Source organism: Lynx rufus, unplaced genomic scaffold, assembly GCF_022079265.1.
Source record: "Lynx rufus isolate CCGP_SWC_20201006 ecotype Redwood Valley unplaced genomic scaffold, mLynRuf1.p SCAF_6, whole genome shotgun sequence".
Classification (NCBI taxonomy): Eukaryota; Metazoa; Chordata; class Mammalia; order Carnivora; family Felidae; genus Lynx; species Lynx rufus.
This window is the reverse complement of record NW_025814878.1, coordinates 108255194-108278551: the sequence shown is the minus strand read 5'-3', so window position 1 is coordinate 108278551 and position 23358 is coordinate 108255194. Positions and strand designations below refer to the sequence as shown.

Sequence of the window (23358 nt, the reverse complement as noted above, 5' to 3'; positions counted from 1 at the left end):
ATAATCAAGGTATATCATAATGCCATAGTAATTAAAACAGTGTGGTATTGCTGCAGGAACAGATAATGAGATCAGGGAAACATGCTGGGCTCATTTTGAAACTCTGGATTGGACAGAAGTGACCTCACACCATAGTGGAGAAAGAACAGACTAATTAACAAATGGTGCTGGAATAACTGGCTATCCATCTTGAAAAAAATAAATAAATTTAGGTTGCTTCTCACACTTGATACACAAATAAATTCCAAAATGTATTAAAGACTTAGGTGTAAAATAACACAAGTTTAACATTCATATAAGAAAATATGGAAGCATATCAGGACCAATTCAAGGCAGTCATGGATCTTTTATGATAAGATATTAAACACAAAAATGAATTAACTGAAAGTATTTGACCAAATTATCCAAAATTAAAGAACTTCTGGGTGATAAAATCTACCACAGAGTTGGAAGGCTGGGAGTTGATGTTTGCAATCCATATAGCTAACAAAAGATTAATGCTTGAAATAAAGAACCTTCACACATCGATAAGAAAAAGGCAACTCTGAAAAAAAAATGAGCAAAGGATATGAACAGGCAACCCATAGAGAGGAAACCTAAAAATGGTTAATTAGTATTTGAAAAAAAATGCTCCAACTCACAAATAGCCAGGACAAACAATTAGAGCCATAATGATAAAGTATTTCACTCACCTCTATCAGACTGGAAACTTTTAGAAAGTGGAGTCTAACAAAACAAGATTTGTAAAGATACAAGGAAACAAGAACATTTATATACCGCTGGGAGGAATATAGAGTAAGAACCTCTTTATGAGAGCAATTTGACAATATGTGGTAAGGTTGCAGATGCATATAACCCACAACCCAGCAACAGACTCCGAGGTGTATTCCTGGAGAGAAGTCTGGAACAAGTCTCACTGGGGGAGAGTGAAAAGGGGTGATTGGTATGCACACATATGGGCATTCTTGCTTGGGTATAGCAAGAAATTGGCACAAGATGTACAACCTAAATGAAAATCTGTGGTAGTAGAGATGAATGAACTTGGATAATTCAAACTACAGGGAAGTCAAAATGAAGCACCTTTCGGATAGATTGACAGATGGGTTTCTGAACTGCTGATGAGAAATAGCATGTTAAAGAATGATGTAAACTTCGATGATCAAAATGATATCTATGACAGAACTCAGGTGCTCAAAAAGAAGTATCACCTAAAAATTTCATTCATGGCTCTAGAACTTTGGTCATTAAAGTATAAAAATACGGACTGGAAGAACACAGCAAATTAATGCTAATGGTTGCCTCTGTGAGGGATACAAAGCAAAAAGGCCACAAGAGGACTTCAGTTGTATCTGTAATACCCTATTTATTTAAAATTAGCAGAAGCGGGCTCTTGGGTGGCTCAGTCAGTCAAGCATCCAACTTTGGCTCAGGCCATGATTTCATGGTCCCTGAGTTTGAGCCCCGCATCGGGCTCTGTACTGACAGCTCCGAGCCTGGAGCCTGCTTTGGATTCTGTGTCTCCCTCTCTCTCTGCTCCTCCTCTGCTTGCTCGCTCTCTCTCTCTCTCTCTCTCTCTCTCTCTCAAAAATAAACATTAAAAACTTTTTTTGTAATTATCAGAAGCAAATTCTGATACCTAAAAATAAAATTTACCTAACAGTATTCCAAATGACTGTTCATGTGAGTAAGTGTGTGCAGCTCCCCACCCCTGCAAAATGGGATTTAATAAAAGAATTTCCATATGGATGCACACGTATTCAGAGAGGGTAACACACTCGGATGCTATTTTAACCCGAAATTCCTTCTGTAAATCTGAGTTCTTGATATCTACCATTGTTGATTTACACCAACTACCAAAATACACAGATGTCAAAATCTTGGCATTGTGTTGGTGATGATGATGTAGCTAGTGAGTTAAATAGGCTGAAAATGTGACCCATTACTCGTTGCCACAATAACCATACTCAGATCTGGCCAGTGTGTGATTTTGCATGCTGAAGTGGACCAGCAAATAACTGTGCCTGTAAAACCGCAAACTCAAATTTAGAACCTAAGTTGAGGTGTTTCGAAAGTGACTGGAAGTTATTTGCAGAACTTAAACATGGGTTTCACGTCACTGTTATATTCGCCCAACAATAAATCCTACAGTACTGGAACAAAAGTCAAATTGACAATCGATAGAAATAAGTAACACAGAGACTCTCCCCGACATCTGTCTTCAGCTTCCAAATGGATCCACTGCAGTGACAATAAAATGTGGCCCATTAGCGAATAATGGAAGAGTGTACCGATTTCAAAGGAATGTGAGATTTACATCAAATTAAGTTGTATTTCTGGAGTCTGTAATTAAAATGCAGTAATATGCTGTAGGAGTCCATGCCTACAATTTTGTAACTTCCCATAAATATTTCCTGCATGAAGTAGTAGTTGGTGTCCTCTTAGCTAAAATTTTCTTAAACCTCAGAAAACATTCTTTATGTGTAGCTGTTTAAGTGTGATCGAATGTGCTGGTGTCTGCTCTGTGTTTATTTAAGGGTGTCTATATGTCTCACAGGCATGCCCCTACATTTGTCCTTTTAAAGGTAAAACCGTATTAAAACATTTCTGAAACTGCCTAAGAACAGATGGCACCATTTAGGCAGATTCATTCAAATTTAAGTGCACATTTTAAACAAATGTGCTCTTGGCACTAGAGACTATGTCTTTGGAAAAATGTTAGTGATGATTAATCATCTGCATGCAGAGAGCTTTCACATTTCATATCAGTCTGTGGATACAGCTCTGCGTTAGGCAGCACAAAGACTAGAAGGAAAATAAGACATGGAACTTGCCCTCAAGAAATTTATAATCTAGCTCAAGAGCTAAAGACAAAACAAATGAAATGAGAGGGAATGCTGAGAAAAAGGCAAATTTGCAATACAGAAAGGGGTCTGTTCTCAGAACTGAGCATGCTGACCCTCTAGGTAATACCTAAGAACACTAATCATCCCCTCATCCTGGAGGCTCTCTACCCACCCTGCCCCTCCTTGGTTTCTAGAATCTACACTGTCCTGGCACTTTCTCTCTAACTGCTCTGTCTCCTTTTCCTTTACTGGACGCTTTTCTCCCCAGTCCCGAAAACACGCAGGTCCCAAGCTATGGTCATATTTCTTCCCCTTGGAAAGGTCTTCGTCGATAGCTCTGATTATCACTGAATAGATACTGTAGTGTAGTTTAAAAGTCACAGATCAACGGTCTTAGAATGTGGTATTGAAACACCCGGTTTCAAGTCCTGGTTCCGTCACTTACTGGTGTTGAAATATTAAGCAAATTGACATAATTTTGGTTCCTGTGTCTTTGTAATCCCTATAATAAGGCTTGCTTTGCTGCAAAGAGCTATACTGAGTGTGGAAGTGGCCCATGAACTGTGAAAGGTCATATAAATGTCCATTCCTGTTGATATTCACTCTATTCAGATGCCTCCCATATCCTTATTTCCAACCACAGTTTCTCTGCGCACTAGATTAGAATGTCTACTGATAACTTCCACTAAAATGCCTTGCCAGCATCTTAAACCTAATGCTCCCCAAAATAAGCTCATCACTTTCCCTCATTCTGTGTCCCACACATGGATGTCCAGTCCATTTCTCTTGAATTTACTTCTACTTCTATCTCCAAATATCCTTGATCTCTACTCTGGGTCATGACATTCTCTCCTTATTAGTCTCCCCAAATTTACTCGTCTCCTCCAATTGTTCTCCACGTTGTAGAATAATATTTTTAAAAAAATATATTTGATTACATCAGTTCTACCTATATTTCTGAATTAAACTATCACATCACTAAGACTAAATATCTCCATTCCTTCAAGTGTGTTCCTCAAAATATTTTTTTTAATATGGCAGGCACTCTGACACTCTGAATTGCATATATTCTTTCTAATGTAGACTAACCACAGCTGAGGACACTGGAATCCAGGCAATCTAAATCTAGAGTTGCCCGTAACTAGCACATGAAGTGTTCTACCATGTTTGCTCCACCCCTTTACCCATGATATGAAATTTGTTTGGGAAACACACACACATACACAAACATTTATTTGATGACTGACCTGTATTTGATTAGTTTTTACCCCAAGTTACAATCACTTGAGATAATTATGGAACTTCTTTCTTTCAATTTTGTGCTATCTACAAATGAAAGTATCCTCATCCAAATAATTTGTAAGAATTAATAAGGCAGAACAACATTCCATGAACACTCCTACTCTCTACTCTGTTAGCAAACAGTTATGGGTATTTTCCAATTGGCTTTAATCCAAGTACTTTCATATACCTTCAATTTCTCTGTATATCCCCAAGGATACTTTTGAGAGACTTTATTAAATAAATTGGATCTATTTGATCTATGAGTTTTTATAACCTTATCAAAAAAGTGAATAGAATTAGTTTAAGATGAATCAATGTTGACTCTTTCCTAATTGCTTACTGATCATTATTTAAGAATGCTTTACCAGATTCTTGTCTTAGGGCTTAGTATCAAAAATATTAACTTGCCATTTTCCAAATATATTTTCTTTCTTGGAAAATATATTTTCTTTCTTGGAAAATAAGAAAGTATATGGCTTTCTTTAATGGGGTAAAAGTCTAAAAACCCAGGATCACTGGTCCCTTATAGATTCATCATAATAAGTTCCATTGGGAAGGTTACATCCTCTAGCAAATGCTTTCCACTTCCTTCTTCCTCCCACCTAGATTCTGAGCTCCTTGAGGCTGTCTTATTCATCATTGTAACCCTAACATAATACAGCATAATAGTGTTCAAAAATACTTGTTTAATTGCTGACCTTATTCATTTCTAGCTTTCTGGAAGCTCTATGGCATGCTCCATAATTTCTAAAAATCTCCATATCATTCCAAGACCACATCTGCAAACTCCTTTTTCCCCCCAAATTATTTAAGTCCATGGAATTCATTTAAGTCTACAAATTAGAATTATTTGAAAAAGTAAGATCGACTCAAGTCTCCCTACCCATTTTGCCTGATTCCAGAGATCTCCCACTACCCTCTACATCTTCAACTGCCTTTTCTCTTACCTAGAATGTCCTCTTGCTGGTCAAGTATTGCCTATCATTTCTGACTGGGAAATGTATGTCCTCTTCCTCCTCCAAAATAAACCTACTCAAAATTAAATTACCTCCACGAATTCTCTTGGACGATTCACAAATGGCACTAGCTATTGTGTTCAAAAAGGACATTTAACATTTGTGCGTAGAGTAGAAGATCATTAATATTCAAACTCTGGAAAAATCCAAATGATGGATTTTTCCAAATGGATTTTTAAATGTTTAGCATTTTAAAAATTATGACATAATATGAATAAATTTGCTACAGGGGCAGAGAGGGGTGATGGTGTGATCTATCAGGCCTCAGATGAGTGTTTGGTGGCCAGCCCACTTTGCATGATGTAATTATAAAAGGTACACATTATAAAAGGTGACTCAAAAGTGACCCTGTCAGACAATAGTGACTTCAAACTTTCTATACAAAAGGGGCTTGGAACAGCAACGTGGCTGTGGATGGTACTTGCAACGGCTTTGGCAGAGCACTTTACATAATATAGCATCAAATCAAGAAAACACCACATGCCTACACTGAAGACTGAAATTCCTTCTCCTACAGCCCTCCAAGCCATTTACTGGCACTGGCTGGCCTACCACTCTCAGAAACTATTTCATAAGTTTAAAAATCTCATATTTCACTGCATAAGAATCATTTTCTACAAAGCAGGACCTATTCGGAGGCTGACAGAAAATTTTGCAAAGCGATGGTATAGTGGCAAGAATTGGTGAACATCTTCAAAAGGCTGTTCAGTCATCTTCCCTATGGATTCTGCAGATACACAACAACCAAGCCTGGTGCTCGATGATTTCAGAACACATATTCTTTTGCAGTTGTTGTTACACAGAGTCTTATTGGCAGATCAACAAGGATTCCCTGTGAATTGAAATGTTCACCTTTTTTTTTTCATTATTTCACAATAGGGTGTGTGTGGGAGGGGCAGTTATGTGTGTGTGTGTGTGTGTGTGTGTGTGTGTGTGGCTATTTTCGAGATTGAACATTTTGATTTTAGGGCCAAATATTGATAAGTGAAAAATGGTTTTTGTGTTTACATAATATACTATTACGTTTTGGGTAAATTTTTTTCTTTTAGTCAATCTCATGTTTTCAATCAATTTTAAAGTAACTACACATAATATAGTCCACAATGATTTGAATAATCTCTTTAAATTACATATAACATTTTCTAGGATCCTTTGAATGCTTCGTTATCTCTTGCCATATCTTATAGTCCATTCCTAGGTACCAAATTCTTTTTTTCAATGACTCTCCTATTTTGGGGTGAAATATCTCAACAAGAATTTCCACTACACTAGACTAGGTCTGGTGAAGAAAATCTCTTAGACTGAACAGAGTGTATAATGTATACTCTTGAGATTCTTTAAAATAAACCAGCAAAGAACAAAAACAGCACCACAGAAGCCGTAATCCAGATTTCCACTCCAATTCTCCTGGTCTGATAACACTTTCTAACCCGATAGCCTAACTGATTTCTTCCTCTGCTCATTTATTCTATCTGAATTGAAGACTGAAAATAATAACTTCTATGTGTTTTCTGGGCTACCCCAGCCTTCAGGTTAAAACTCACCCTTAAGTGATTCCCTAACCTTCCCAGCATTGGCTAAATGATTCCGTATCCAATTCCTCCCGTAGCACATGGGTTATCAGGAGGCCCACCACACCCTTGAGGTACACCAACCCAGCCTGGAAGTGAGACCTGACCAAACCGAGTGGTGGATCATGTGACACTAAAAACACCTGCCTTGATTCTTCCTGAGGCTGTTTCAGAACACAGTGCTTAGCAGCAAAATATCCCCAATTAGATAACCTTCAATTGGAATTAATAATTCTAAACTCCTTGTTTTTCTTTCTGATTTTTCTCTTTATAAGATACGTGGCTTTTAGAAAAGTAGTCAAAATCATTTTCTCTAGTTGCAGGATTTCTAGGCCCAGCATATTGTCAAGGTAGTTTTGTAAAAGAGAAAAATAGATTAGGCACATCAGTTTTGTGTAAAATTCAAAAGCAAGCTTTGGAGCAACCTGGAATATATAATAAGAATTTTCTAGCAAGTATGATTCACCTTTCTGATATCCTATTATATTTTATTATATATCTCTCCTAACAAGTCTGTGATCAATTTGATGTGTTTTTTTTTTTTATTTTCACATCCTGTAAGATCTACTAGGGTGACTTAATTTTAGGAAAACTAAATGTCAGAATTATGGATGGCTCTTTTTCTGCTGGATGTCAGAATTCAGAAGATTGCCTCTCTGCGGGTCACTTCTTCAGGATTTGACAAATGAAAGTCAAGTGCATTTATATCAAAAGCTAAGTATGTTAAAATTGGCCCATTTGCAAACTGAGAAGGAATTTTACCCATATCTTCAATCAGTTATGTCCAACTATCATCTCTGTTTATCATCCTTGAACGAGCTATCATCACATAATCACCAAAGTAAAGGTTTGCTCTCTGAACAATGGAAATTATATGACCCCAAATGTTGCCCCGGCCTCCCCCATTTTTTTTTTACTTGACTGTGAGAAGAATCATAACAGAATTGATTCTTCAATGGCAACAAGTAACTTATTGCCATTATCTAGCACATTTTTCACCTTTTACATTGAGTTTAACTTTTTTTTTTCTTTTTTCCTTTTAAAATTCAGCCTGGCTTAACAATTTCCACATGTGACCATACACAGAACTGGAACAACAATATTATGGGCTAAAAAAAAGTCTAATGATCTCATGAATTGACAGCAGCTCAGAGGGTTTGTCTTTAGGGAAAACCTATTCTGAACACATTACACAGCTCAAGATTATAGGTAAGCTGAAAATACCCTTCACTATCCTCTGTACAGACAAGATCAGTACTGAACTCAGAACTCAGATATACTTTCGTATAATTTTATTCTTATGAAAGAAGTTTATCCCGTCAGATTGATGGTGATAACTCTCAATGCAACGTTTCAGGTCGGACATCAAGATCAATAACAGACAGGAATTCAGGGACAATGTCATTTATGGTAGAGATGCTGAAGGAAGAACTCTAAAAGCACAGAAAGCTACTATTAGAAACATTATTTCTCTCTGCTTTATAGTCCAATCATATTTTTTTTCCGTATTTTGAAGATTCTGCAGTTCTTTCTATGGCCATGAAGATCTCAGTTGCTGTTACAACTGGCAACACTCCAAATGGCATACCCCAACCTGGTAAAAGTACTTGTTGAAGGTTTTTGGTGGTTTGTAAGACCCCTGTCTCCTCCCTCCTAGCTGGAACCATTATAAGGATTGGATACGAAAGTTAGCTTGCCAGAAAAAAAAAAAAAAAAAAAAACCTATCAGCGAGAAATGCTGTAAGAATAGCTTCTGTGCTTAAAGCTACAGCCAAAATTGTCATCCTGCTAGTTTCCCCCTTGTGTATTCCTGACTTGTTAGATAAGCCAAAAGCAATCTGAGTTATTATCTCAGTTGCTTGCAGAAATGTTGTTACTCAGGGGCTAATCCTAGGCCTCTTTCCTCTCTGTTCCATTTCCTCCCTTCTCTCTATTTTTGTTTTCTATACCACAGCAGAGACTCTGAGTCCTAAAAGCAGCATCTTCCCCAGACCCCTTTTAGCTGGCACCCAACTGGGAAGGGGGGGGGATGCTCAGGCTTCTCCCCTCCTCACGCCCTCCCATCTCCTGCCAGTGCCTCCACTGGCTGAGACTTGCCTACGGAGTGAAGCAGCTTCCTGGCGCTGCTGATCTCTCTCTAGGCAGCACTTTCTCTCCTCACTTTTTGCATCCTTCGTTATTTTTCAGCCACATGTCTCCCTCTTTCCCCCCTCCTCATCTCCCTCCTCCCCTTCTTCCTCCTTCTTTTTTGCTTCCAATGGCACTTTCATCTTTACAATGGCTTTCTTTTTCTCTGTCATTTCTTCTCTGGCGTCCTCAAACTTGATTTTCATCTTCTGTTCTTGTAATCCCTTCTATATTTTGGAGCTATTTTTTTTTAATAAAGACTATATCAAGGTAACATTTAAGACTGTGAAGAACACTTCCTCTGCCCCCTGATATAATCAGCATTCAAATATGGGTTACTTAGCCACCCCCCCGACCCCCCCGTCGCCCTACTCCATATATATGGTAAGTCTTCAGCTGTTTTCTTTCTGACAATTTTATCTCTGAACATATCCGTCTTTTTCCTAAAGAACAGTCTGGGGTGGGGGGTGGGGGCGTGCAGCATTCAAATCAAGTTTGTGCCCTGAATACTTTTACTTTATATCTGTTATGTTCTTAGCTCAAAGAACATATACATACTTTCCTCATTTTTCCCCCCCCCGAACAGGCCTGGGATGGTACATTTTAGTCACTAACTCCCTGAACTCCACTCACCACACACCATCTTTCTTGCCACGAGCTGAGACCGCTGCCCATAAAAATGACTTGTCTTACGGGTTCCGTCTTTGGATCCATCTTTCATAGTGTAGAATGAGTATCTATCTAATACTACCCCTTCCCCCATACTTCCCTGTGTTCTTAGACCTCATTGCTGTAACCAAAAGATCACTGGATTTGCATTGGAGAATTGTGACCCTTTCTTTAAGGGGAAACTCTATCCTAACTGAGGCTGGAGGATGAATGTGTTGGCTCTCAGCACCCTCCCTCCCCATAACTCAAATTTCATAATCTTTGGCAGTTTCTCTCATGGTTTGAGGTTATGGCTATTTCCCTGTTTCACTGAAGATGCCTTCTTTTTCCCCTCTGTTTTTTATATTTTGTTGCTGTTGTTAGAGCATTTCAGTAACAGGGACTGGAGTAAAAATTTCTTTCTCTATGCTTAATCAGAAATGAGAATTTGAAAGATCAATAGAAACCCTGGAGCTAAATTTTTACAGCCAAAAAAAAAAATTGTGTTTCTCTAACCACGGATATAGAATAGGTATATTTTAACTTTCTAATAATGGCTGTATTATGCCACTTCATTTATTTTAATAAATAAATGTTTTAGATCTCAAAACTCATGGTTCATGCAATACCACTAATCAGGTTAGATGAGAGCAAAATGCAAACCATGATATAACAGAATCACTATTTTTAAGAAGTTATATATTCTTCCTATATCTCATATATAAAATATAAGGAGAGAGAAATGCCTGACATATATAAGTGCTCAAAATTGAAATTTCCTTCCTTCAGTAGATTAAGAAAAGAGATTAGAACTGTCAACACATCTGCTAAGTATTCTAGCTGCCTATTGAGACCTAATAATAAAAGATACTATTCTTATTGTAATAACAGCAGGGCCAACATGTATTTTGCGTGCTGTGTATTTTGTTCTTCCCAGGCTCAAAAATCTTGGAATAAACTTGTTAATTACATACAATTAATATATCTCTCTTTAAAACAATTTTTTTTATTTGGGAAAGAGAGGGGGAGAGAAAGAGAGTACACGAACATGGGAGAGGGGCAGAGAGAGAGAGAGAGAGAGAGAAAGAATTCTAAGCAGGCTCCACACTCAGTGTGGAGCTTGATGCAGGGCTTGATCCCACGACCCTGGGATCATGACCTGAGCTGAAATCAGGAGTCAGACACTTAACTGACTGAGCCACCCAGGCGCTCCTATTCAGTGTCCTTCTAATCGTCTTCTGGAATAGGATCCTAGAATACTAACTGCTACCCAAATCTTCTGGTTTCCCACACACAGGATCAAGGCTTAGTGTTGTTAACAAACACAGTCACACAGTAAAGCTGCTCTGTCCTTCCTGTGTTGTCCTTATGCTATTAGGTCACGTGTCCAATGACAGTTGTTCCTACAGTTGGCATAAACCTACCAACTCCACTCATGCCCTGTCCCCCAGCTGTGTTTGCACTTCCACAGGGCCACACCGTCACTCCATAAGTTTGATAATGTGCAAAGTCTAAGAAATTACAAAACACATCAGCACAACTCAGATAAATCTTACTAGCTTTTTTATTTCAAGCAAAGAGTCAGGTAGAAAGAACTAATAGGTTGACAGACTGATTATTTGGAAAGTAACCTCTTCCAAAAGGTATGGAGTATCACAAATTTTAAAATGTCAAAGTTGGGGTGCCTGGGTGGCTCATCTGGTTAAATGTCTGATTTCCACTCAGGTCATGATCTCACAGCTCATGCTTTCGAGCCCTGTGACGGGCTCTGTGCTGACAGCTCAGAGCCTGGAGCCTGCTTCGGATTCTGTGTCTCCCTCTCTCTGCCCCTCCTCCACTCATGTGCTCGCTCGCTCTCTCTCAAAAATAAACATTTAAAAATTTTTTTTAGTAAAATAAAATGTCAAAATGTCTGGGATGTACTCTGGAGTCACCAACAGGCACAGTGTACCATAAGGCCACTTTTGATTCTGGGCTTGAGATTGTAGGTCTTCTCTCCAAATCTTCCTCTCCCCAGCAATGTGACCAAATGATTAATTAATGACTGGCCAACTAGTTGCCAGGTGCTGAAAGAACAGAGTTGAATAGGACAATAGTCTTATCTTTAAATAAGTAATTGCTAGCCAAAAATTTTAGGGTACTTCCAAATGTCACTTAACTTAGTTCTTACTATAACCCTGGAAAGTAGGTATCATTATGCCCATCGTACAGGTTAGAAGTGTGGTTCACACTGGGTCAGTGACTCGGCCAAGGACATACACCTCTCAAGGTGGAGCCAGAAGCAGAATAGGAGATCATCTCCAAAGCTCGTGCTCTTCACCTCTGCCTGGCAGGAATGCATAGTGATGGTGAGGAAGCCACAGAGTGGCCATCAACACTGACGGGAAGAACTCACCTGATGGTTCACTCAGGAAAGGAAGACAGGTGGGAAGAAAGCACACCACCCACCAAAAGGACCCTGGACTCTCCCAATGTTAGCACAAAGTGTTCTGTTCTCACCAAAGGTCCCCTTCAACCAGTTTCATAACCAGTGCTATCTACTAGCTAAAGCATATTATTCCTCTTGAACTTGTCAAGGTCAAGAGCTACACCTGGTATCAATCATATGAGAAATTATATTCTAGGTTATCTGGACACTGGATCAGTTTTCCAGGGTTGCCATAACAAAGTATAACAAACCGGGGGGCTTAAATACCAGAAATTTATCATCTCACAGTCCTTAAGGCTAGAAATCCAAAATGAAGGTGTTGGTTCTTCCCTCTGAGGGCCGTGAGGGAGGGATCTGTTCCAAGCCTCTCTCCTTGGCTTATAGATGAACATTTTTGTGTTCATATAGCATTTCCATGTATATGTATCTGTCTCCAAATTTCCTCATTTTATAAGGACACCAATCATATGGGATTAGGGCTCACTTTGACCTCATTTTAACTTGGTGGCTTCTATAAAGACTCTACTTCTTAATTAAGAAGGTCACATTCTGAGGTACTGAGGGGTTAGGACTTCAACCTATGAATGAGGAGGGGGAAAGACACAATTTAACCCATAACAGACATTACTATGAAGTTTTGGTAGAAGACACCCCAGTGTCTTTGGAGAAGACACTATTCTCTTCTCCAAACTGGCTTGTAAAAGAGGCTTGTGTTAGTCTAATGATTCACTCTGAGCAGCACTACAATTCCTTAAAATGAATATTTAAATTGAGCTTTTACCAATGGAAGCTATTTCTAGAGGGAGGATTCAAAATGAACCCTGATTTTGTTAATTCAGGATAGCCTTTTTCAAGATTCAGGTAAAATTCCCATGCCCCAGAAATCTCCGATAAGATCCACCCCAACCTGATGATGACCGTCCCTTTCCATGTGAATGTGTGAATAATGAAGTAGATGCTACTGGGCATCAAATTTCAATTCAAAAAAACGAAACACTTTCTATATTTATCAGTGAGCTATTGCATCTCTAAGCATGGCATCCAAAGCAGAAACCATAAAATAAAAAATTGACTTAGCTATATTAAAGGAAAGAAAGTACAATGAAAAGGAAAACTATAAAATTTTAAAATATTTGCTAAATGCATGACAAAAACAAAAATTTTTATCTTTAATGTTCATTCAGTCAATAATTATTTACTGAGCACCTACGATATGTCAGGCTTTGTTTCTAGGTATGACAGATATGAACAAGACCAAGTCCCAGCCCTCATGCACTCAACAAATCAACCAGACCTACCCTAACACTGCTAGAGAAAAACAATTAGAAGACATAAACAAAAACAGAAATGCAAATGGTAAATAAATTACAACAATTTTTTTGCCTCCCAAATTAGTGGAACTTTCAAATTTTGTGGTACTGAATATGTGCAGGGTGCAGAATATGGATGTGCTCAAAAACTTCTCTGTGAGTGGGTTTCAATCAGCATGTTAATGAAAAACCAAACTGCCTTCATGTTTAGCCAAAGCACATTTAAAATGCTAAAATGGCAAATGATGTATCCAGTAAAAGACTGGTATCCAAAATATATAAAGAATTGATACAACTCAACACTGCAAAAACAAATAACCTAGTTAAAAAATGGTCAGAAGACAGGAGCAGACATTTCGCCAGAGAAGATATCCAGATTGGCCAACAGACACATGAAAAGATGCCCAACGTCACTCCTCATCAGGGAAATACAAATCAAAAACCACAATGAGATACCACCTTACACCTGTCAGAATAGTTAAAATCAACAACACAAGAAACAACAGGTATTGGCAAGAATGTGGAGAAAGGGGAACCCTCTCACACTGCTGGTGGGAATGCAAACTGGTGCAGCCACTGTGGAAAACAATACAGGGGTTCCTCAAAAAGTTAAAAATAGAATTACAATATCAACCAGTAATTGCACTACTGGGTATTTACCCCCAAATACAAAAACACTAATTCAAAGGGATAAGACATGCACCCCTATGTTTACTGCAGCATTATTTACAATAGTCAAACCTATGGTGAGATCTCAAATGTCCACTGACTGAGGAATGGATGAAGATGTGGTATATACACACAATGGAATATTACTCAGCCCTGAAAGAGGATGAAATCTTGCCATCTGCAATGACATGGATGGAACTTAGAGTGTATTATGCTAAGTGAAATAAGTTAGTCAGATAAAGACAAATACCATATGATCGCATTCAAATGTGAAATTTAAGAAACAAAACAAATGAGCAAAGGGGAAAAAAAAAAGAGAGAGACAAACCAAGAAACAAACTCTTAACTATAGAGAAGAATTTGATGGTTACCAGAGGGGAGGTGAGTGTGGTGATGGATGAAACAGGTGATGGGGATTAAGGAGTGCACTTGTCATATCAGCACTGGGTGATGTATGGAGGTGCTGAATCACTATATTGTACACCTGAAACTAATATAACACTGTGGTAACTATAATGGAATCAAAATTTAATTTAATTTAATTTAATTTAATTTAATTTAATTTAATTTAATTTAAAAAATTTAGATTTGTAGGTTTTGCATTCATTAAGCATTTCTGCAGGTGCTTACTGTGGGCCAGGCACTGGTCAAGGTGCTAGGGACCCAAAGATGAAGAAAATCCAGAAAGATCCTGGCCCTGAAAGAGCTTACTCTAGACAGAGAGACAAATGTAATTTTTTAAAATACCATTTCGTACATGTTCTAACCAAAAGGAATAAAATGAAATGCTAAAATGCATATTCCTGGGCTCCACCACAGAGGTTCTGAATCCATCGATCAGAAGTGGGATCCAGGAAACTGTCTCTTTACTATCACAGGATATTCTAATGCAAGATACCCTCAGGCCACACTTGGGCACAGAGTGTTCTAGACCATGGGTGGGTCTAAGCAAAGGGTCCCAGCAACAGGACACTGCAGGGCCTCACAGTCGAATGCAGAATGTCTTGGTCAATTAGATTTGATTAATTGAGAGAAACATTTCAATGAGAAGACAGAGAAGTATCAAGTCATGTTTGCTACCGGTGGGCTTTGACCCTGGGTCACACACAGTTGAGCTCTGACAATTTATTCTCTTTGGCACAGCAATTCAACTGTTGTAAAAAACTTACCCTAAGGACATAATCAGGTTTTATTCAAAGCATTAGTAGGATCACAGAAATTATTGAAGATTTCTGAATGAATAAGAAGAGGATGAAACTACTCTTAATTGCTTTTCCTCAGAATGCTGGCTCTGGGTAGAAAACACTAAAAGGAAGAGAGCTCCACTTTGTGTCCCACATATTCAGACTGTTTTGCAAATGTTTTCTGGTTACCATGGCAACTTCTGGACAGCTCTATGTAAATGGGAAATTGGGGACCTCATTTTTTAAAAAACGATTAGTATGTTCTTTTTATCCTGGTTAGCTCGTTCTGTGCTGACAAATTACATTCTGACAGCTAGGCTGTAATCTAAAACATACTTTATTAGAGGCTCTAAATAATAAAGTATTTCCAGGGATTGATAGTTAGTCTTCATTTATACTCTGATGTATTTATTTGCTTTCAATGAATTCAAGAGATAAACTGAAGTGCTAAATACTTGCTATACTTAAGTAACTCAGAAATATATCCTCCCTTGAAAAATTTGACATGTTATTGACATGATTATTGTAATCGTGAAATGTAATACATGGAAAGAGCACAAGCTTCTGAATCAGTCATCTCGCAGCTGAACCCTGGCTCTGCCACTTGCTAGTTATGCGACTTTGGGCAAGTAGTTCAACTCTTTGAGCCTCAGTTTCCATTTACAAAATAAGAATCAAAAATAATATCGAGAGAGAGAGAGGTGCATAGAAAATCTCTGCAACAATGCCAAGTCTATTGAGCAGGTTCTCAATATAACATGGCAGCTACTACCAAAGAAAAAAATCAAAAGCAAGCAGAGAAATATCCAAAAACCTGTTAGACTTGGTTTAAAAGAAATTGGGCTTTACAAAGAAAAAAATGAATAAAAAAATAATGTACAACCAACATTATTAGGATTGAAACTTGTCAGGTTTTAGCTATTTATGATACTATTATTAGATGCTCAGTAGTAATAGGAAAAGACAGTTGGAATTCTGTGAGGTGGTAGAACATGACAGATACTTTGGCACAAAGAAGCTTAAACTCCTCAAAACTTTACAAAACAATAGTGTGAAAGTATGCACCCAGCTAAAGTTAACACATAACTTTGAAATATCAAATGACCAAGCTTTTAAGCTAATAGAGGTCATAGAGAACCATGGTCAGGAGCCCTCCATGACCCATTCAAGACGAGGAAATATAATTTGTGAGGGCAAGGCCTAGGTTTCTCTAGGGATGAGTCACCTCTGGAGGAAGGTTAGCATTGAGGCAGGGACAGGTTTCTCTACTTGTTTTCTAATAGCATTTATGAGTCCACTTTTCTCTCTTTCATATTCCACTGGTGGCCAGGACTCAGCTCTACCCTGCATCTCTAGGTTTGCTCTTTATTAAACTATGTATAGAAAAGGATCTTTAGTTGGGCATGCTGAATCTTCTGCCATTATACTCCCTAATTCTTAATCTGCTTTATTTCTTAATCTTCAATTATCATGACAAATAAGAACATCATGGATGATCACATGAGCAATTACTCTTGAAGCAAAACACAAATGCAGAACAATGGAAAGCCAAACAAGATATTCAGAAATTAAGAACTACATAAAACTTTCTTTTACTGGAAATAATAATTCCAGGGTTCTCAAATCCGTGTTTCATGTCATACATAAGTTCAACTTATATAAGTTAGTCTACTGAAAAGCAATCACGCAGAACTGGTAAAAAACAACAAAAGTAAGGGCCCAGAACAATAACAGATATCAGCAACATGCGTTGGTACATTCTGGAGAGTAGAAATGGGGCAGAGAAAAAAGTCACCTGATAGGGATTTTCTCAGACTAGTTATCCCCGCCAGCTTAATATCTTCACCTACTTTACCTCTGTTATCAGAGACAAGGTAAAACACAGAACTCTGGGAGCATGGTTTAAAAAGGAAAGTGCCAAGGTTATGCAATGGGGAAAAGACAGTCTCTTCTTCAATAAATGGTGCTGGGAAAACTGGACAGTACACACAAAAGGATAAAACTGGACACCTTTCTTACACCATACACAAAAATAAACTCAAAAAGGATTACAGACCTAAATGTGAGACCTGAAACCATAAAACTCCTAAAAGAAAACACAGGCAGTAATCTCTTGGACATTGCCCTTAGCAACATATTTATGGATATGTCTTCTCAGGCCAGAGAAACAAAAGCAAAAATAAACTATTGGGACTACACCAAAATAAAAAAGCTTTTGCACAGCAAAAGAAACCATCAACAAAACAAGGCAATCTAGTGAATGGGAGAAGATATTTGTAAATGATAAATCTGATAAGAGATTAATATCTAAAATATATAAATAACCTATACAAGCCAACACCAAAAAACCCAAATAATCTGATTAAAAAATAAGCAGACAACCTGAACAGACATATTTTTAAATAAGACATCCAGATGGCCAATAAACATGAAAAAATGCTCAACATCACTAATCACCAGGGAAATGGAAATCAAAATCACAATGAGATATCAACTCATACTAGCCAGAATAGCTAGTATTAAAAAGACAAGAAATAACAAGTGTTAGCCAGGATATGGGGAAAAGGGAACCTTCATGCACTATTGGTGGGAACATAAATTGGTGCAGCCACTGTGAAAAACAATATGGAGGTTCCTTGAAAAATTCTAAACAGGATTACCATATGATCCAGTAATTCCACTACTGAGTATTTCCCTAAAGAACATGAAAACACTAATTCAAAAAGATACATGTTTCCTGCAGCATTATTTATAACAGCCAAGATATGGAAGCAACCCAAATGTCCACCAGAAGATGAATGGATGAAGAAGACGTGGTATACACAAGCAATGGAATATCACTCAAGTCATTAAAAAGAATGAGATTTTGCCACTTGCGACAACATGGATGGAGGGGATCATGCTAAGCGAAATAAGTCAGATAGAGAAAGACAAATACTATGTGATCTCACTTATATGTGGAAAATAAAACACAAAACAAACAAAACCAGACTCTTAAATATGGACAACAAACTGGTGGTTGCCAGAGAAGACATAGATGGAGGATGGACAATGTAGACAGAGGGGATTAAGAGGCATAAACTTAGAGTTATAAAATAAGTAAGTGACGGAGATGAAAAGTACGGCATAGAGAATAGCACTGTGGTAACATTGCTTGGTGACAATGGTGACTATACTTATTGAGGCAAGCCCTGAATATTGTATAGACTTGGCAAATCACTGTGTTGTACACCTGAAACTAATATAACACTGGATGTTACTTATCCTTCAGTTAAAAACAAAACCAAAAACAGAAGTGTCAGTGATAGCAAGCTGTTCATTTGGGGAACTGTTCCCACACCACTACGGCCACTCCATTCCTTTACTGCAGCGTCGCTGAATGACAGCTTTGCGACTCTCTGTCTCCGGCCAGTAACTGGTTAAGGTCAGGGCCTCTGACCAAGCATGGTCAGTCCTGGCTCCTGCCTAGGGGTCCCAGGTGAAATACAGGCACCCATTTGTATAGGTGCAAATGTGTGATTAACAATAAATAAGTTTTAGTGTGAATATATCCAAAATATTGCACTGAGGCTTACACTACACACCATAGCAGTGTTTGTGACACTGCCAACAAGAGCTGTAAATACACAGAGCACTTCTCATGTCCGGTGGATTGTTCTAAATGCCTTATAAGTAACAATTCCCTAAATACATGGATATGAAAACAATACACCGACACATGGATGATCTGAGGTTAGGAATAATGAACTGTGTATTTTTAAATTTCAAAAATGATGCAAAAATTCCTATAATTAAAATATTTCATGAGTTTTCATCGATTATCTGCAAACTAATTTGCATCAGATTGAAAACATAAAAGTGAAAAAAGCCGAGATTTCAGTTGCTGCCCATTAACTACCTGAATGACCTTAGGAAAGTCTCCTCAATTCTCTGAATCTAAGTTTTCTTTCTCTCTTTTCTTTTCTTTTTTTGAATCTGGTCTTTTTTTTTTTTTAACCTATACCATGAGATTTGGATGAGATTATTTTTAAGGTCATTACTGCCCCTAAAATTCTATTGTATCTTATAATATGGAAAAAGCAGCTCACGGAGGAGAGTCCATTACCTCTGCAATCATTCTGTTGGTGTCTCCTAAGAAAAGCAGATTCAGAGCTTCCTCCTCTGTCACTGCCTGATGGAGAGACAGGTTTTTCAGGTGAATATTCTGGTCAGGGTCCTCAAACACTGTCACTTTCCTAGGGAAATGGGAGGCAACAAAAACAAGATACTTTGAGAATCAAAAGAATGTTTAGTCTTCTTATGGGTTTATTTTTAAAAAGCTGTATAGTACTACGTCTTGAACTTACAAAATCAAACGATATGCAAGACACCAGGCAGTACTGGATCCGCATCAAACACTGACATTCCCTTGACAGTGCTATTAAATAGTTCGGGGGCTGAAAAGTATATCACAAGCTCCTGATTTAAAGCCATCTGTCTTTGCAATCATCAGATCACTAAATCATACGTATTTTTACTAAATTAAAAATGCAAATAGATAACCTTCTACCTATATATCAGTAAAGTTGGCCCTATTTTTTCTATGTCATAATTCAGTTTCTTACATAGGGAATGCACTAATTCTTCTTCTCCTAATTTTTCCCCTTTGTTCAATTTTATATCACTTTCAATTTACATGACCTTTCAAACTGGTTAGCTCATCAATTTAAACACGATGGAGACTGATGGAGACTGAAGTGTCTGTCATCCCTCCAGGAGTTATTACCTTGTCTAGTTTTCTTATCAAGGTGAGTTTTAAAATTCCCAAGAAGTCTTATAATAGTTTTAGTTTGTCATTATTTTCATGTCCATCAAATGTGTTTCTTGATCCTTTTTTTTTTTTAAACAACACACCTTTTCATTCCATTACATCCTTACAGTCAAAGCTTTAGGTCTGGAATTACGTTCATCTATTACAACTGCCTTCATGGGATGCCAACACCATTTCCTCCCCAAGTGAATCTTAACCCTGTTTCCAGAGTTGGCTTATCAATACTATCCTTGGAGTCCTTTTAGGACTTTCTGCAACTGAATGCAATGTGAACTCCTTATACTCTGCTTCAAAGGCCTACAGATTCAAGCAATAAAATTACTAGAGAGATTTCCCTTCTGCCTCTTGAATTTTGCCTTCTTGATTTTTTTTCGAGAATTGTTAAGTAAAGAAAATCTTATAATTCACAAGAATTGCCAAAAAGTATCTCTGCGTATCTGCACTTGTTGAAGGCATTTGGAATTGAAGGTAGTAAGTAAAGGCTGGCATCATCTAGCGTTACTGGTGATGTGTTTTTACTTGGACATGTGTCACTTGCCTATTTCTAATAACATATTTAGAATATCTTAAAAATGAAGATTTTGCAAATATCATAATTTTTCATCCTTTCCTTTTGGGAAGGAGGTTATCTGGGCTTTCATATGTAATTTGTGGGTACTTAAAATACTAATTGCCGGAAGAAAATGTAACTCTACCAGCACATCTGTGACCAATATGTCACTAATAATGTACTCTGTTGCCAAGTTTTGGACTCCTTTTTGTCTCCTTCAACAATACCAACTAAGATGGAAAAAGATCTTTCCCCTTAATGAAAACAAGTTTTATTTTATTTCTTTTTCAACAAGACTCATAAGTGAGCTTATTAAAAACGCTTAAGAGTTCAAAAATGCTTGGAAAACATGAAGGCATTTTTAAGTGAAATGGATGAATTCTATCTCTTTTTAGGAACCCTCTTTATTCCTTAAACCTCATAGCCACCCTGATCTTCTAGGGTGCTTGAGAAGATTTAGCTAAAGTCAATCACTAGGGACACAGAAGTCAGAATTCTTCCTGAAGCCAAAGATTCTGGGGCCTCAGGGTGCAAGAAATTAAGTAACATTGGAAGGAAGATAAAAACGTGAAACAAGTGACGAGATGCTACATTAAAAGTGAAAATCGAAGAGAGTTCTTTGTCAACATGAAGATAAAAACAAATCCCCCAACTCTGAGGCACAGTCATCTGTGATACACACTGCAGGGCCAAGCCAGATACAGCACGACCTCGTGCACGTGCAGAAAAGGGAGAGGGACGAAGAGCAGGAACTTATTCAAAGAGGAGGACGCTCACACTCACTGGGCACCAAAAGCATGCCGGGCGCCCACATTGTTTCACTTAACCCAGTTGTTCTTACCCTGACCGCACATAGGAACAACCTGTAGAACTAAAAGAAACAGCAAATGCTGGTGCCAGGTCCCATCCTAAAAGGTTTTGATTTCAGTGTGCTGGGGGCCCAGTCTGGGTATCGGAGTTCGTAAAAGCTCCAGGTGATTCTAGTGTGTGGTCAAGGCGGAAAGCCATTGACTTCATCTTGAATAATCCTACAAGGTAGATATGTGGGGTGGAGATTTCTGGTTTCTTTATCTCTACTTCCCACCCAGTTCCACCAGGTGCCCAAAGGGGAACGTTACTCATTTTACTGGTTGCAGCTGAAGTTCCTCTTGCGCTGCATCTACTAATAGGCAAGGTCACTGTGAATTTTAAAAAGCTAGTCTTTTCACAGGAAGTTTCTTGCCCACCTCCCTGACCTCCCATGCTGCTGATGGGTAAGCTAAGCCACTCATCAGCCACAACAATAACTTAACTGGGGATTATTATTATTATTAACTAAACTCCCATCCCATAGCCCTTACAACATTGCCAAATCAAAAAACCCAAGTGCTGGTAGGGACTCAACATACATACATCTCTCACCATTACTTCACTGGAATAAGAAATGCAGAAAACAAGCAAGGTTGGAATTCTGAAAGTGTTCATTTGTTAGACAGCCTAAATGGGTCACTGATTTGGGATTGTATTTACACAGAATAGAAGCATAAGACAGGAAGTGCTTGTGAAATGTCATCAGAGGCATTTGGCTAAGCTACTTTTTTCTTCTAAATCATTCAGAGCCTTTGATCTCCAGCGTGGCTACTTCAGAATTATCACACTTCCATATTTACTTCCAGGTGCTTGCCCGGCTTTGTCACTTTGATCAAAATGGCAATTTGCACGTGCTCCCGGTTTTTCTGTACAGAACTGTCAGCTGTCTTTTGTGACCCATCACTATGCATCTCTCTCATGCTTTTCTGATATTATGTTTTCCTCACAACTCTCTGATTTCTTGCCCATGGAGATTTTGAACAGTAAATAAAATAGCAGGTTGGTGTCCAATTTAGTTTGGCTTCTTTCATGGTTCTCTCTCGACTTAGGGCTCATCTGTGGCCACCCTATAAAAGGCTCTATCTCTGGCATCCTTCTGGAATCTTCTGCGGTGCAACTTGCTCTCTCCAGTCAGGATCTCCTTTGCCAGTTCTTCTCCTCAGATTCTTTCCCGGTTTCTGCCCAATCCCTCGGGCATGAGGCTTTGTATTTTCCTTCATAGCCCTGCCTGCCCTCACTGAAAATCCCTTTTGCACTCAGTCTGACAGGCAACGCGTCCACTCAGCCCCACCCACTCTCATGCCTTTGCTCACAGAAGCCCAGCCTGAGCCATGCCCTGGGAACTAACTCCTGCCTAGGTGGACTAATCAGGGAGTGAGAATGTTTTAGACTTTGCTGCTAGTAGAATGCATTTTCAAAGCTGGAGGAAATAAGAACCATTAGCAAAAGTTTCTCATCAAGTTGCTTCCTTCCTCGGCCTTTTCTTTCTCTCACAAATCAATAGCTATTCCCTGAATCCTTAGTCTGCCACTCAATTCTGACTATAATTTTCATGGGCCTGAAAGAGGGCTTTATTAGAGTTTCTTAAATAAACATCCTAATTCCAAGATGGAAACCCCCCAAACTATTTATTTGATTCTTTTTGAAAGGGCCTGTGAATAGTTTTCCCTACAAAATGTTTCTAAAATGTTTAGATTTCAAGCAAAAAGTCACTGATAGCCTTAACTTGGACACCTAAGTGGAAAAGTTCTGCTAAGTATACTCGGCCTGCTTAATGATGGGGAAGAAGCAGGCTTTGTGTTTTCTCTGTAAACAGAGAATCTTTTCCATTTGGCTAAGTAGTTGGAATTTGTAGGCTTTTTCTAACTGGCTGGAAGACAGAGGAAGAGCAATAGCCAAGCTCTTGTTCTCAATAATGGGAGCCATCAATGAAAGAACCGTCCCCTCTCCACACCCTACCTCCACAACATTCCAATACCACCAACTTACTGAACAGGAACTTTCCAGGAGTTACTGCAATGAATCTGGCTTCTCATTTTCACTTTGCAAACAAGTGTTGCCATGGTGAT

At 38.3% G+C, this 23358-nt stretch overlaps 1 protein-coding gene across 1 annotated transcript in view; it reads right to left on the bottom strand.

Moving 5' to 3' along the window:
- KIF6 (kinesin family member 6) overlaps window positions 1–23358 on the bottom strand; it is a 380232-nt gene that overhangs the window by 254882 nt on the left and 101992 nt on the right. The window contains exon 6 of the mRNA XM_047103038.1: window positions 19186–19315. Coding sequence (XP_046958994.1) covers window positions 19186–19315 — 130 coding nt within the window. The remainder of the gene's footprint in view (window positions 1–19185; window positions 19316–23358) is intronic.